At 42.2% G+C, this 16,648-nt stretch overlaps 1 protein-coding gene across 11 annotated transcripts in view; it reads right to left on the reverse strand.

Moving 5' to 3' along the window:
- LOC129699808 (exportin-1) overlaps positions 1 to 16,648 on the reverse strand; it is a 67,119-nt gene that overhangs the window by 39,192 nt on the left and 11,279 nt on the right. For 9 of the 11 annotated variants that reach the window (XM_055639920.1, XM_055639916.1, XM_055639921.1 and 6 more), the window contains 3 exons: positions 14,241 to 14,313; positions 2,593 to 2,654; positions 2,461 to 2,505 (listed from right to left, as the gene is read on the reverse strand). In XM_055639920.1, the coding sequence (XP_055495895.1) occupies positions 2,461 to 2,505; positions 2,593 to 2,654; positions 14,241 to 14,313 (180 nt within the window). Of the gene's footprint in view, positions 1 to 2,460; positions 2,506 to 2,592; positions 2,655 to 14,240; positions 14,314 to 15,612; positions 16,595 to 16,648 lie in introns of those variants that run through there. The other 2 variants (XM_055639927.1, XM_055639925.1) reach the window with 2 other exon arrangements.

Genomic DNA, 16,648 nt, shown 5'->3' on the forward strand with positions numbered 1-16,648 from the left:
GTTTTTCACCTCCAATCCACCTTGGATGTTCGCAATTAATTTAGAGATTCATCTAGAGTATTCAGCACCCGTTAATAACTGCTCTCTGTTCTACCAAAAAAGGTATCACATTGGTCAGCATTAATTTACTCGTTGGCCTTTTGACACAATAATTATCATGCAAATAAAGGCAGAAAGGTGTATTCACAATCAGTTGCAAAGTACCAAGTGTTATTTAATAAATAAATTGTTTCACTGTTTAAGTCCATTGTTCAGTTAGATTTGAGCTGACGACTTGTGAAGACAAATTGGGGTTACCAAGTCTCCAAACATCAAAGATGCCGCCTGTACTTTTGATCCAATTCTTCCCATTTCTGAACTAATTTCAAACTGAAGCAAGAAGTACCAAACTATTTTAAAACTAACTATGAAAAGATTCAATAGGAAATAAATACAGCACAAATAGACAATGTTCACAAATGTATACAGCACAAATAGACAATGTTCACTAAAGACTTCAAACCCTGTCAGCTGTGATAGAACCCACAAGACAATTTTAGAAATCATTATTACACACTTAAATAATTGTCCAACCTACTCTCAAATCATCCAATCTCACTTTGCCGGAGATGCGTTTTTTTTTCCAGATCATATCTCCGGTTGCTCTGCGGCCTAACATCAAGGCGTGGGGGTGTTGCTCGAGACTGACTTTGATCCTCACATGGACCTACCATTGGAGCTGGTGATCCCTTGCCTGGGAACGATGTTCCAACTGTGGACTGCAAGTTTCACCATCGAGGAGCTCGCAGTCTCAGGTAGAGACTGATGTTGAGATGTTCCAAAGTCGCAAGAGGTTCGACCAGCCCCAACACGGGGTCCGATCGCCCAGCGCGGGGGAGCTGAGAACCCCCTGATGCAGGAGCTTGATCGCCCAGACGCGGAGGGCCCGACAACCAGCTATGGGAGCCAAGATCGTCCCGTCAACGGAAGGCCGAGAGCAAAGAAGGGAAGAGATTTTACTTTTTTTTCAGCCTGCCATTACAGCGACGAATGTGGGGAGTCACTGTGTTGGATTTTTATGTTTATGTTAAAATGTATTTTGTGTTTTGATGCTTTTTATTGGTATGACTGTATGGCAAATCAAATTCCTCGTATATGGTGCTAAACATGGACCTGGACCCACTGCAGCTCTTAGGACGCAGTCTCTACAACACTCAACCTCGCACCATCACATCTCGACCGGAAGAATACCTATGCCAGGATCCTCTTCATAGACTTCAGCTCCGCTTTTAACACAATCATCCCACAGCAGCTGGTGGAGAAGCTGAAGCTGTTGAAGGTGGACACTGGCACTTGCAACTGGGTCCTTAACTTTTTGACACAACGGCAGCAGACAGTCAGGATGGGCAGTCGGACATCAAGAACCATTGCTGTGAGCACTGGCTCACCCCAAGGATGTGTCCTAAGCCCCCTGCTGTTCAGTCTGCTTATTCATGACTGTACTGCCACTCAGCAATAATTATATCAATAAGTTCGCTGATGACACAACAGTGGCGGGTCTTATCAGTGACAACAATGAGTTGGCGTACAGGATGGTGGTGGAGCTTCTTACGGAGTGGTGCAGATCTCACAATCTCACCCTCAATGTGGAAAAGGCTAAGGAAATGGTGATCGATTTCAGGAGGGCTGGAAAACACCATCACACTCCGCTGCATATTGATGGAGCTGCTGTGGAGAGGGTCAGCAGTGTGAAGTTCTTGGGACTTCACCTGGCGGATGACCTGACCTCTATGACCAATACGACAGTAGTGATCAAAAGAGCTCAGCAGCGGCTCCACCACCTCAGGAGACTAAGAAAAGCAGGTCTCCTTACTGTTCATCTAAGGACCTTCCACAGGGGCACCATCGAGAGTATATTGACCTACGGCATCACTTCATGGTTTGGGAGCTGCAAGGCTTATGAGCAAAACCAACTTAACAGGATAGTGAAGACAGCCAGCAGGATCATTGGTGCCCCACTCCCTTTCCTGTTGGAGATCTATCAGAAGCAGAGCATCAGAGCATCAGGGGAGAAATACAGGAACATCAGCTGCAAAACCAGCAGGATGCTACACAGCTTCTTTCCACAGGCAATAAGACCGGTTAACGGACTGTGTCCCCTCCCCATATATCATACACCAACACATCTAACCTCGACCATACTTTGACAGCTAGGCACCTGTCAAAGCAAAGCCACTGTTCTGTCTGAATGTCTGTTTTTATTTCAATTTTTAGGCCTATTTTAGATACGGTAATTTTAATTTTTAAAGCTATATGTATTTATTCTGTTTTTATTAACCGCACTGATGGGAATTGATTGAGAAACATTTTTTTCGTTTCATCTGTGTATGTAAGTACTCAGTTAAAATGACATTATAAAGTAAATACTGAATACTGAAACACACTTGGATAATAAAGTATGATTATGATCCAATATCTTACCTGAACCAGAATCATATTCAGCTTCCCAATGTAAACTTTTTCCTTCTAAAACAAAAAGCAGTAATTCAGTAAATAAATTGAATGCAGAATTTTGAGACACCATAAATTGTTCAGCTTGATATGAAAACGTACCTCAATGTTTACAGGATCAGATGAAGTCTTAATAATCAATCCAACAACATATTTTTTAATTCCTATGCACAACAGAAAATAAAAACAAAAATTATTTAACAATAAAATGAATGAGCAGTGCATATGGTTGTTCAGATATTACATTGACTTAAAAATATCTTCATCCAAAATATTGTTTTTATTAACTCTCACAGAAGAGTGCAAATAAAGCACCCATGCCAGCTATACTGGGTGACGGTTGATTGCCAACCAAAAGGGGATACTCGAGCTTGGCCAATTCACAGCTAAACATTCTCAGTCCAAGTTAGCATGACAGATTATATTATGAACCTTCACATCAAGTTCATAATATACTTATAGCACAAAATTTGGTTTGGTTTCCAAATGTGTTTTTTAGTCTTTTAGAGGTAGCACCGTACAGCTTGTAAACAGGCCCTTCAGTCCAACTTGCCCATCCTGACCTACACTAGTCCCACCTGTCTGTGTTTGGCCCATATCCATCTAAACCTATGCTTCTTAAACGTTGCAATAGTACCTGCTTAAACTATCTCCCCACTGGCAGCTCGTTCCATACACACCACCCTTTGTGTAAAGGTTACTCCTCTGGTCCATATTAAATCTTTCCCCCTCACTGGTTCTCAATTCCCCAACTCCGGGCAAAAGACTGTGCGTTTAGCCAGTCGATTCCTCTCATGATTTTGTACACCTCATTCCTACAATATGGAGAGCAAAACTGAAGACAATACTCTAAATGTGGCCATTTATAACTGTAACATGACCTCCCAAATGCTATTCTCAATACTCTATATTTCTATACTTGATTACAAGCATGTTAAATGCATTAAACTCAGAACACCTCTGGCAGCATAAAACTAAGCAACCAGGAGAACAGTGGACCACTAAAAACAGCAGCTGAAGCATACACATAACCATATGGAGACACTGACATTCCAAATGCTGGAATCTTGAGCAAAAATACTCCAGCAACTCAGCGAGTCAACAACTGATCTCTACCACAACCCAGCCTTTTAGGTTCGCTTCTACTTGATTACCTATAAAATAATTTTTTAACAAACTCATGCGGATGTTTCTTTACTGAAACCTTCCCAAACATCATTTAATTTCACCCCTATTTTTGTATTAAGTTTTCCCACAAGATTAAATTGACTAGCTTGTAGTTGTTCCGTGTGCCCTTGCACCCCTTTTTGAAGAAAAGTTGCTATTTTCTCACTCTCTCACAGCAGCCCAACATCTAGACACTGAAAGTTTATGGTTAATCTTTCTGGAATAGAAACACAGAAAACATATGCAGGAATAGGCCATTCGGCACTTCAAGCCAGCACCGCCATTCAATATGATTATGGCTGATCATACAAAATCAGTACCCCGTTCCTGCTTTTTCCCCACATCCCTCGACTCCCTTAGCCCTAAGTGCTAAATCTAACTCTCTCTTGAAAACATCCAGTGAAATGCCCTCTGCTGCCTTCTGTGGCAGAGAATTCCACAGATTCACAACTCTGTGTGAAAATGTTTTTCCTCATCTCAGCCCTAAACGGCCTACCCCTTATTCTTAGACTTTGACCCCTGGTTCTGGACTCCCCCAAAATCAGGAAACATTTTCCTGCATCTACCCTGTCCACTCATCTAAGAATTTTAGATGTTTCTATAAGATCCCCTCGCAATCTAAATTCCAGTAAATACAAGCCCAGTCGACCCATTCTTTCATCATGCATCAGTCCTGCCATCCTGGGAATTAACCTGGTGAACCTACTCCAAAATTGCAAGCAATACCCCTGGTCTCACCAGGGCTCTGTATAACGGCAATAGGACCTCCTTGCTCCTAAACTCAAATCCTCTCGCAATGAAGGCCAACATTAGTCCCACCATTGGCTTTCTTCACTGCCTGCTGTACCTGCATGCTTACTTTCAGTGACTGATGTACAAGCATACCCAGGTCCCATTGCACCCCCCCACCCTTCTAATCTGACAGCATTCAGATAATTATCTGCCTCCCTGTTATTGCCACCAAAATGGATAACCTCACATTTACCCACATACAGTGTCCTCCATAATGTTTGTGCCAAAGACACATCATTTATTTATTTGCCTTTGTACTCCACAATTTGACATTTGTAATAGAAAAAAAATATCACATGTGGTTAAAGTGCATTGTCAGATTTCATTAAAGGACATTTTTATACATTTGGGTTTCACTATGTAGAAATTACAGCTGTGTTTATACACAGTCCCCCCCATTACAGGGAACCATAATGTTTGGGACACGTGGCTTCACAGGACTTTGTAATTGCTCACGTGTGTTTAATTACCTCCTTAATGCAGGTACAAGAGAGCTCTCAGCACCTAGTCTGTCCTCCAATCCTTCCATCACCTTTGGAAACTTTTTATTGCTGTTTATCAACATGAGGACCAAAGTTGCGCCAATGAAAATCAAAGCAGCCATTATGAGACTGAGAAGCAAGAATAAAACTGTTTGAGGCATCAGCCAAACTGCAGGTTTACCAAAATCAACTGTTTGGAACATCATTAAGAAAGAGAGCACTGATGAGCTTACTAATCGCAAAGGGACTGGCAGGTCACGGAAGACCTCCACAGCTGATGACAGAAGAATTCTCTCTAGAATAAAGAAAAATCCCCAAACACCTGTCCGACAGCTCAGAAACACTCTTCAGGAGTCAGGTGTGGATTTGTCAATGACCACTGTCCACAGAAGACTTCATGAACAGAAATACAGCGGCTACACTGCAAGATGCCAAAATAGGATGGCCAGGTTAGTTTGCCAAGAAGTACTTAGAGCAACCGGTTCTGGAAAAAGGTCTTGTGGACAGATGAGACGAAGATTAACTTATACAGACTGATGGCAAGAGCAAAGTATGGAGGAGAGAACTGCCTAATTCATACCACCTCATCTGTGAAACAGTGGTGGGGTTGTTATGGCCTGGGGATGTATAGTTGCTGAAGGTACTGGCTCACTTATCCTCATTGATGATACAACTGCTGATGGTAGTAGCATAATGAATTTTGAAGGCTATAGACACCTATCTGCTCAAGTTCAAACAAATGCCTCAAAACTCATTGGCCGGCGGTTCATTGTTCAGCAAGACAATGATCCCAATTTTGAAGAAGGGTCTCGCCTATTCCATCTCTCCATAGCTGCTGCCTCACCCGCTGAGTTTCTCCAGCATTTTTCGTCTACCAATGATCCCAATCATACTGCTAAAGCAACAAAGGAGTTTTTCTAAGCTAAAAAATGCTCAATTCTTGAGTGGTAAAGTCAATCACCCGATCTGAACATAATTGAGCATGCCTTTTATATGCTGAAGAGAAACCCGACGTGGACTAGCCCCCAAAACAAGCATAAGCTAAAGATGGCTGCAAAATTGGCCTGGCAGAGCATCACCAGAGAAGACTGGTGATGTCCATGAATCGCAGACTTCAAGCAGTCATTGTATGCAAAGGATATGCAACAAAATACTAAACATGACTACTTTCATTTACACAACATTGCTGTGTCCCAAACATTATGGTGCCCTGCAATGGGGGGGGACTATGTATAAACATTGCTGTAATTTCCACATGGCGAAATCAAAATGCATAACAATGGCCTTTATTAAAATCTGACAATGTGCACTTTAACCACATGTGATTTTTTCTATTACAAATCTCAAATTGTGGAGTACAGAGGCAAATAAATAAATGATGGGTCTTTGTCCCAAACATTAGGGATGACACTGTATCTCCATCCTACCTCCCTGGGTAAACAACAATGCAACCCACCCAAAGCAGATGCTCATGCTTAGCCAGTCTTCCTAGTAATTTAATTCACACTCTATTCATTTACTTCTACCTCCCCTTCTACTGATATTGTGTCAGCATCTTCTTCACAGGCAAAGACTGATATAAAGTATTCATTTTGTATTTATTCACAAAGGTAGTCTCTTATTCTTAATCAGCCCCATTGCTGATTTTAACTACCTACTTACATATCTGGAAAATACATGTGTTCCTTATATGTAAAACTGCCATTCTCAAACCGTTTTTTAAATTATTTTGCAATTTCACTTCATTCATTACATTAATATTCAGTCTAGCTATTCACTGGAGTTAACCTGATATGTATTATATATCCACTTTTTTTCTTTATCATCTACCTTAGACATCCAGGGAGCTTTGTCTTTTGCTCCGTATCTTTTCCCTTTGTATGAAAAATAATTAGCCAGTACCTGAAACATATGCTCTTTAAATGCCATTCGTTATTTTATTTTATTTGTCTAACTGGGCCATCTTGGGGAGCGGCTGCTGACCAGCAGCCGTCCGTTTACTTCGCTTTTAAAAAAAAAAGTTTTTAGTAAGTCCTGTGTTTCGTCCGTTGGAGAAATGGACTTTTAAATGTGGGGTAGGGGGCAATTTTACTTCTAGGTCCCTACCTGGTCGGTGAGGCAGCTTTTTCTCCGGGCTGCCCGTCGACCCGTCCTCGTGGCCTACCAGCGGGCTTGGAGCGCCGTTTCCTGGCGGGGACCGCCCAGCACCTCGGCCTCGGTGGCGGCGCAGCGCTGGGGCGCTGTCGCGGAGCGGGCGATGCCTTGCCTGGGTCGCCGCGCTGGATCGATGGTGAGCTGTATCTGCCGTGCTCGACACCTCCGGGCTGCGTGTCTGCGGAGCGAAGGGCGCCGATTTCAACATCGGGAGCCTGGGAGCTCCAGGCCGGCGCGGCCTTGTCGGCTTCGGAAGCCGCAGTCTCCAGCTAGGAAGCGGCCGTTCCAAGTGGCCCAGCCGCTGAGAGGACTCTCCCGACGCCGGGGCAAGATCACCTGGCGAGAACGACCAGGAACATCGGGCCTCTGTAGAGGCAATTGCGGTGCCCTCAATAGGCCTGACTTTGGGTTGGGAACTGGACATTGTGCCTTCCCCCACAGTGGTATACATTGTGGGGGGATGATTTTTTTTTGTCTGTAAGTAATCCTGTTAGTCTTTGTCCAAGATGGCTGTCGGAAGGGAGAGTGGACGCTGGCGCGCTTTAGCTGCCGTTGCTCTCCTTTTTCACATTGTGTTTTTGATTTTTTGTTTTTGGACTGAATTCTGTTTTTAATTTGTGTTTCTGTGATGTCTTTATTATTTATTTTATTCTGATTATATGTTTTTTTATTCCTGTTAATCTCTGTAAGGTGTCCTTGAGATTTCTGAAAGGCGCCCAAAAACAGAAAAAAAAGGAAAAAAAACTGGGTTCCATTTCATCTTGGCAAGATTCCATCACATCTCATTGAAGTTACACATTCTCCCAAATTATAAATTCTACTTGAATGCCTAGATCTCATAAATTCAATCATTGCACCCAAACATCATGCATCAACAGAGCCATCTCCATCATCAAAGACCCTTACCACCCATCGCATGACTTTTTCACCATCCTCCCATCTGGGAAGAGGTACAGGAGCATCAGCTGCAAAACCAGCAGGATGCTCCTCAGCTTCTTCCCACAGGCTATAAGACTGTTAAATGAACTTTCCCCCCTGCCAAGTATCGCGCACAAACCCCCCACACTGCAGCAGAGCCACTGTTGTGCCGCTGCCAGTCGGAACGGCTGTTGAATGTTATTGAATGTTATTAGAGGGTTAAATTGTTCATGACATGTATTTTAATTTTAATTGCTATTTATTTTGTAACGAAAACTGAATGGACGCTGGTTGAGAAACGTTTTTTTGTTTCCTCTGAGTATGCGAATACTCAGGAAATGACAATAAAGATTTACAATTACAATTACAACAAATAGCTCACCTCATTCTCTAAAAGATCGATCATTGCTTCCTTCCTTGTTAGGCAACAAAGTCTTTGAACGTCATGACTAGCACTTTATATATTTCTATAATCCCTTGCAGATTTGCTCCTGTATCATCCTTTCATTATTTGGTGACCTATAAAGGAACTCTCACAGTACAAGCTTCCTTCTTAACGCTTGTTTAAGAAGGAACTGCAGATGCTGGAAAATCAAAGGTACACAAAAATGCTGGAGAAACTCAGCGGGTGCAGCAGCATCTATGGAGCGAAGGAGATAGGCAACGTTTCGGGCCGAAACGTTGCCCATCTCCTTTGCTCCATAGATGCTGCTGCACCCGCTGAGTTTCTCCAGCATTTTTGTGTACCTTCCTTCTTAACTCTGATGGTTAAGATCCTTTTATGAAGCTCCTCAGAAAGATCCTTGCCACAATCCAATAAAACCGCCTTTAATAGCTCTGCCACCCAATTTCCATCCTAATCTTAAATGCCAATTCCTGTTCTTTCTTTGAGCTGCTTCATTACATTGAGCGTCATATCACACAGAATTTGCATCCGTCTCCAACATTAATCACCACATATTGTTTATATAGATGCATTATGAACTACTTTCTGTATTTCTGTGTCTGACAGGATCTACCTCTTCCTTCACTATTACTATCCAATGCATTCTCATTCGTTTGTGCACCATAATCCTATTTCTATTTCCATAAGCTGGTGTCATTTGTTGATGTCAAAATTTCCCCATCTGCAGAGCCTCCCTACTCGTATCTAATGCCAGTTGCAATTTGTCTATTCTCAAACTGCTCCTAATGCTCAAGAATCTATTACTCTCTTCCTGCACCATATCTTTACGCTTTACATGAATCTGGCCAATCTTCCCATTTACATTCTCATTAACACGCAGAACTGGAAGAATATGTGATCACTGAATTACTTCTCCCATTCCTCCCAAGCTCATGACACTGCCCCAAGGAACATGACCCTTTCTCACAGTCAGCGATTCCAACAGAAACCACAATTCTGCCTTCCACTATGACTTCCATCATTAACTTTGTGTCCCCAACCATGCATTTCACCGTCCCTTGGTGGCATGTCTAGGAATGTACTACAAAGGTGTTGCCAATTGTATCAGTCGCTATACAGCGATATGTGCATCTCCAAGATCTTCTGCACATCTTGCCCATTCATATAGCCTACTTACCATTTTAGAAACATAGAAAATAGGTGCTGAGTAGGCCATTCGGCCCTTCGAGCCTGCACCGCCATTCAATATGATCATGGCTGATCATCCAACTCAGTATCCTGTACCTGCCTTCTCTCCATACCCCCCGAACCCTTTAGCCACAAGGGCCACATCTAACTCCCTCTTAAATATAGCCAATGAACCGGCCTCAACTACCTTCTGTGACAGAGAGTTCCAGAGATTAACCACTCTGTGTGAAAAATGTTTTTCTCATCTCGGTCCTAAAGGATTTCCCCTCTATCCTCAAACTGTGACCCCTTGTCCTGGACTTCCCCAACATCGAGAACAATCTTCCTGCATCTAGCCTGTCCAACCCTTTAAGAATTTTGTAAGTTTCTATAAGACCCCCCCCCAATCTCCTAAATTCTAGCGAGTACAAGCAGAGTCTATCCAGTCTTTCTTCATATGAAAGTCTTGACATCCCAGGAATCAGTCTGGTGAACCTTCTCTGAACTACCTCTATGGCAAGAATGTCTTTCCTCAGATTTGGAGACCAAAACTGTACGCAATACTCCAGGTGTGGTCTCACCAAGGCCCTGTACAACTGCAGTAGAACCTCCCTGCTCCTATACTCAAATCCTTTTGCTTTGAATGCTAACATACCATTTGCTTTATTCGCTGCCTGCTGCACCTGCATGCCTACTTTCAATGACTGGTGTACCATGACACCTAGGTCTCGTTGCATAATTTCCCTTTTCCTAATCGGCCACCATTTAGATAATAGTCTACCTCCTGTTTTTGCCACCAAAGAGGATAACCTCACATTTATCCACATTATACTGCATCTGCTAGCATTTGCCCACTCACCCAGCCTATCCAAGTCACCTTGCAGCCTCCTAGTAGCTAACACTGCCCCCCAGCTTCGTGTCATCCGCAAACTTGGTGATGTTCCATTCAATTCCTCGTCCAAATCATTAATATATATTGTAAATAGCTGGGGTCCCAGCACTGAGCTTTGCGGTACCCCACTAGTCACTGCCTGCCATTCTGAAAAGGACCCGTTTACTCCTACTCTTTGCTTCCTGTTTGCCAGCCAGTTCTCTATCCACATCAATACTGAACCCCCAATACCGTATGCTTTAAGTTTGTATGCTAATCTCTTATGTGGGACCTTGTCGAAAGCCTTCTGAAAGTCCAGATATATCACATCCACTGGTTCTCCCTTATCTACTCTACTAGTTACATCCTCGAAAAATTCTATAAGATTCGTCAGACATGATTTACCGTTCGTAAATCCATGCTGACTTTGTCCAATGATTTCACCATTTTCCAAATGTGTTGCTATCCCATCCTTAATAACTGACTCAAGCAGTTTCCCCACTACCGATGTTAGACTAACTGGTCTGTAATTCCCCGTTTCCTCTCTCCCTCCCTTTTTAAAAAGTGGGGTTACTTTAACAACCCTCCAATCCTCAGGAACTATTCCAGAATCTAAAGAATTTTGAAAAATTATCACTAATGCATCCACTATTCTGGGGCTACTTCCTTAAGTACTCTGGGATGCAGCCTATCTGGCCCTGGGGATTTATCGGCCATTAATCCATTCAATTTACCTACTAACACCACTTCCCGGCCAACCTGGATTTCACGCAGTTCCTCCATCTCATTTGACCCGCGGTCCCCTGCTATTTCCGGCAGATTATTTATGTCTTCCTTAGTGAAGACGGAATCAAAGTAGTTATTCAATTGGTTAGCTAGGTCCTTGTTCCCCATGATTAATTCACCTGTTTCTGATTGCAAGGGACCTACATTTGTTTTGACTAATCATTTTCTCTTCACATATCCATAAAAACCTTTGCAGTCAGTTTTTATGTTCCCTGCCAGTTTTCTTTCATAATCTATTTTCCCTTTCCTAATTAAGCCCTTTGTCCACCTCTGCTGGACTGAATTTCACCCAGTCCTCTGGTAGGCTGCTTTTTCTGGCTAATTTGTACGCTTCATCTTTTGTTTTGATACTATCCCTGATTTCCCTTGTTATCCACGGATGCACTACCTTCCCTGATTAATTATTTTGCCAAACTGGGATGAACAATTGTTGTAGTTCATCCATGCAGTCTTTAAATGCCTTCCATTGCATATCCACCGTCAACCCTTTAAGAATCAATTGCCAGACAATCTTGGCCAATTCACGTCTCATACCCTACCCTCGGTTACCTTTCTTTAAGTTCAGGACCCTTGTTTCTGAATTAACAATGTCACTCTCCATCCTAATGAAGAACTCAACCATATTATGGTAATTCTTGCACAAGGGGCCACACACAACAAGACTGCTAACTAACCCTTCCTCATTACTCAATACCCAGTCTAGAATAGCCTGCTCTCTCGTTGGTTCCTCTACAGGTTGGTTTAGAAAACTATCCCGCATACATTCCAAGAAATCCTCTTCCTCAGCATCCCTGCCAATTTGATTCACCCAATCTATATGTAGATTGAAGTCACCCATTATAACTGTTTTACCTTTGTTGCACGCATTTCTAATTTCCTGTTTGATGCCATCCCCAACTCCACTACTACTGTTAGGTGGCCTGTACACAACACCCACTAGCGTTTTCTGCCCCTTAGTGTTTCGCAGCTCTACCCATATCGATTCCACATCCTCCAAGCTAATGTCCTTCCTTTCCATTGCGTTAATCTCCTCTCTACCCAGCAACGCTACCCCACCTCCTTTTCCTTTCTCTCTATCCCTCCTGAATATTGAATATCCCTGGATGTTCAGCTCCCAGCCTTGGTCACCCTGGAGCCATGTCTCCGTGATCCCAACTATATCATAATCATTAATAGCTATCTGCACAATCAACTCATCCACTTTTAACAAATTCTCCTTGCATTGAGACACAGAGCCTTCAGGCTTGTTTTTACAACGCTCTTACTCCTTATACAGTTATGTTGAAAAGTGGCCCTTTTTGATTTTTGCCCTGGATTTGGCTGCCTGCCACATTTCACGTTGCTACCTATTGCTTCTACCCTCATTTTACACCCGTCTCTCTGCTCACACATTTAAGAACCCCACCACCTCTTATTCTGTTTATTATTTTTTTCTTCTTTGCCCCCCTACATGTTGGGTCTGAGTGCTTCCCTTCTCTGCCTCCTGCCTCACACCCTGTCTACTAGCTTTCTCTATTTGAGTCCCTCCCCCCCAACGGTTCTAGTTTAAAGTCTCCGCAGTTGCCTTTGCAAATCTCCCCGCCAGGATATTGGTACCCCTCGGGTTCAAGTGCAACCCATCCTTTTTGTACAGGTCACACCGTCCACAGGGAAACTTGAATCCCTGCCCTCTGCACCAGTCCTTCAGCCACACATTTATCCTCCTTTGTTACCTTTGCGGTCCTTCTCCTTAACTCTCCTCCTAACTCCCCAAATTCTCCTTTCAGGACCTCTTCTCTTTTTCTACCTATGTCATTGGTACCTATATGTACCACGACCTTGGGCTCCTCTCCCTCCCATTTCAGGATACCTTGGACACGTTCAGACACATCCCAGACCCTGGCACCAGGGAGGCAAACTACCATCCAGGTCTCCCGACTGCGTCCACAGAATCGCCTGTCTGACCCCCTAACTATAGAGTCCCCTATTACTAATGCCCTCCTCTTCTTTTCCTTACCCTTCTGAGCAACAGGACCGGAGGACCGGCCGCTGTTGCTACCCCCAGGTAGGCTGTCCCCCCCCCCCCCCAACAGTACTCAAACAGGAGTACTTATTGTCAAGGTGTACAGCCACCGGGGTACTCTCTAGTCCCTGCCTCTGCCCCTTGCCCCTAACCGTGACCCACTTGACCGCCTCCTGTGGTCTTGGAGTGACCACCTCTCTATGACTTCTTCGCTCTCCCTGACCAGACGGAGGTCATCGTGCTGCTGCTCCAGGTTCCTAATACGGTCCCTTAGGAGCCCCATCTCGACGCTCCTGGCGCAGATGTGGACGTCTGGAAGGTTATCAGATTCCTTGACCTCCCACATCTGACATCCAGAACGGTAAACTGCCCTGGCCCTCATTCTCCCCCCCTTACCTAGGATACAATACAAAGTACAATACAATACAAATTGCTGGAATAAATCAGCAGGGATCCGACTCCCAATCAGCTGCTCCCTCTTGTCCGCTTCCACCAATCAGCCGCTTCCTCAAGCCCGCTTGTTTTGAAATGCGAAAGGGACGTTGGATTTTGAAGCTGACTGTGGGATGGCCACATTGTGGAAGCTATGATGCAGGAAAAACTCAGCTTCTCATACTCCTGTGCAACTCTACACTGAATTTGAGCTTGAAAATCCCAACCTCGTTCAAACGGGTAGATAAACCTTTATGATGCTCCCACAGGACGGTCTTCAGCTGTCCTACATCACTCATTCCTTTTAAATTGAACATTTTTTCTTTGCACTGAACCTTTGCTGTGTGAAGACCAGCACCTCCTTCTTGCTCTCATAAAATTTCCCTGTTCAAAAATACCCTTTAATCGGAGTGTAAATGAAATAGAGTTTCACATCACTCATGAACACCAGGGATCAGAGTGTATTCCTTTTCCCAAGTACTTGTTTGTGTCGGATGCAGGGAAAGGGTAGAGATCCTTAAATTTCAAGATGGTATGCATCAAGCTTGGGAGACATTAATTCTGATCACTCACCTTCACATTGATTTCTTGGGAGAATCTTCCATCTAGTTTTTATTACATTTTCCAAGATCTGCAGTGCGTAATACTGTAATGAGATGACATGGCAACATGAGAATCAGAAAATGATCATGTTAATATTCAAGACTATAAGACATTCTCATAAAATGCTTGCCTCCTACTTCTCGTGCAAGCAAAATCTGCTCTTTTAAGTTATTAAAAACCAAGGCACAAAATCTAATCTACCACAGTACTTTACAAGTGAGAATTAAGATTTCATGCAATTGCTGTTTTCACTTGCACAAAACTACAAATTGTTACATAATTGAACTGTCAAGCAGTCCTGCTGTTGATCAGGGCTTGCACCAGTTAATAATGCATCAAGTCTAGCTCAACAGTGTGAGACCTACAGTATGGCTTTTTCAACAGTTAGTGAACATGTTTTCTTGTATCTACCTGGTGTTGCTCTTCAGGAACAGCAAGACAGCCCACAGACTCATTTGCAGTGTAGTTTCCAATTTCCCAGTCACCCTCATCAATTTAGGATCCATTAATGTTTGTAATAATTAAAAGTTACACCCTATTTCAACTATAGGGATCAGGTGTTTAGTAAAAAACAAAAAAACAAGAAATAGCACACTGCGAGTAAAACAATAATGTTTTAGACTTGAGCATCACAAGAACACGCCTTTCTTAGATTCCAAATTAATAATATTCTGTAAGTAAATTACTGCATAAATCTACAAAGCCAAGAAAGAAATTAGGAATAAAAAGATTAAAAGATTGACAATATAGCAGTTCATCAACATGCATAACTATGGGAACACAGTAATTTTTACACTTTTATTCCTCCACACCATTAATACACAAGCCAAATGGTCAAGAGGAATATAGGTTTCATGCAGTTTCTACAGCAGGATAGCCAGATATCCAGAACCACCAATGATATGGGGGGGATTTAATAATTATTATTTTAAGAAAAAGCTTAGCACAGCAATTTTGCAGTGAATATTGGCAAATAAATATAGATATAAAATTTGTACATTCGAGATTGTGATGATGTGACATGTGAGGAAAATCTTCAAATTTGTCATAAAGCTGCTCAAGAGCAACCAACCAAATCTATAGTAGCATGGACAGCAGCTATTAAGCTTTGGATGTTTCGGAAAAGGAAATCCATGAGTGTCAAAGTTGCATAACTCAGAAACAATCTATTTGTGTGCAAAATAATAAGAGCAATAGAAAACAATACTGATCCCTACAGGAGAAATAATTCACATTACATTTTCTTTTTTCCCTCAGCCTGTTTATTATACTCTTAACCCATCCCCTTATAACAAAGTCATAGATGAACAGAATTCAGTTAAAGGGAATCAAAAGGGTAGACCTTGTGGAGGCCTGCCGCCAAAGCCTAGCTGTGTCAGTTGCACAGGAAGACACCCCTTTTCTTCCTATTACAATCAACATAATGGAACATTATGATTAATGTCAAATAACATTAACAGTTTGAATAAAAAAATACTAAAATAGTGATTGCATAAAACTGTTGTAAAGCCAAATGTCAGCGCATAAAATTTAGCACCAATGATTTTAAATTTAGGTATGCAAGAGATTCTTTACCTTCAGTTTTCTCTGTTCCTCTAATCATCTCATTTGTCACAAGATACAATTTTGAGTTTTACAAATACTGTTGACAAATCAGCTTAAAAATTAGTAATAACTGTCAGTAACAAAACAATGCAACAGGCAAGAAAACAAGACAAACACCTTCACTAAGATTAGGTCAGAAATTTGAGGAAATACTGTGCAGATGATATTCCATCTCAATAACATGTTCTCAAAATCTAATCACAGCAATTACTACAGATTCCAGAGTAAAATTAGTAAAATAACACCAGTAAATTTAAAGAGTTAGAAATACTTGTGCTGGATATTTACAAGTAGGCATTATAAACATGCTTGCAAAGAGTGCCCAAATAGACTAATTCACTCAAGGTTTACCTTGTAACTTACTGAAAATTGGTACCGGTGCTTCAAAAAGGAAGCATTCAGGAACCAAAGGTCAAAAATAATTCCAAGTTTAACTGCACTGGGCCAATTAGCAGGATGTTTGATCAAAACAGAAGATATTTAAAATGTAATACACATTACCCCTAAACCGTAATAATATGTAAGCAAACTGCTCATGATTTCATATCAGTATGATCAATTTGCACTGCTTAGAAATTAAAATGATAAAGATGGCTCTAAAGTACAAATGTTTCCACACCTCCCTCGTGTTTCTAATCACACCAAGAGTTGCCTAATTGCCATGTAAACATCCCAAAACACCTCCAAACCCTGTCGTGAAACAGTATAAGTTTGTCTTGTCAAAGGTTTAATTCAATATTCAGATTTCGAAGACTTCTTCTCATGAACATTTC

This window comes from Leucoraja erinacea, chromosome 8 (assembly GCF_028641065.1).
Source record: "Leucoraja erinacea ecotype New England chromosome 8, Leri_hhj_1, whole genome shotgun sequence".
Taxonomy (NCBI): Eukaryota; Metazoa; Chordata; class Chondrichthyes; order Rajiformes; family Rajidae; genus Leucoraja; species Leucoraja erinaceus.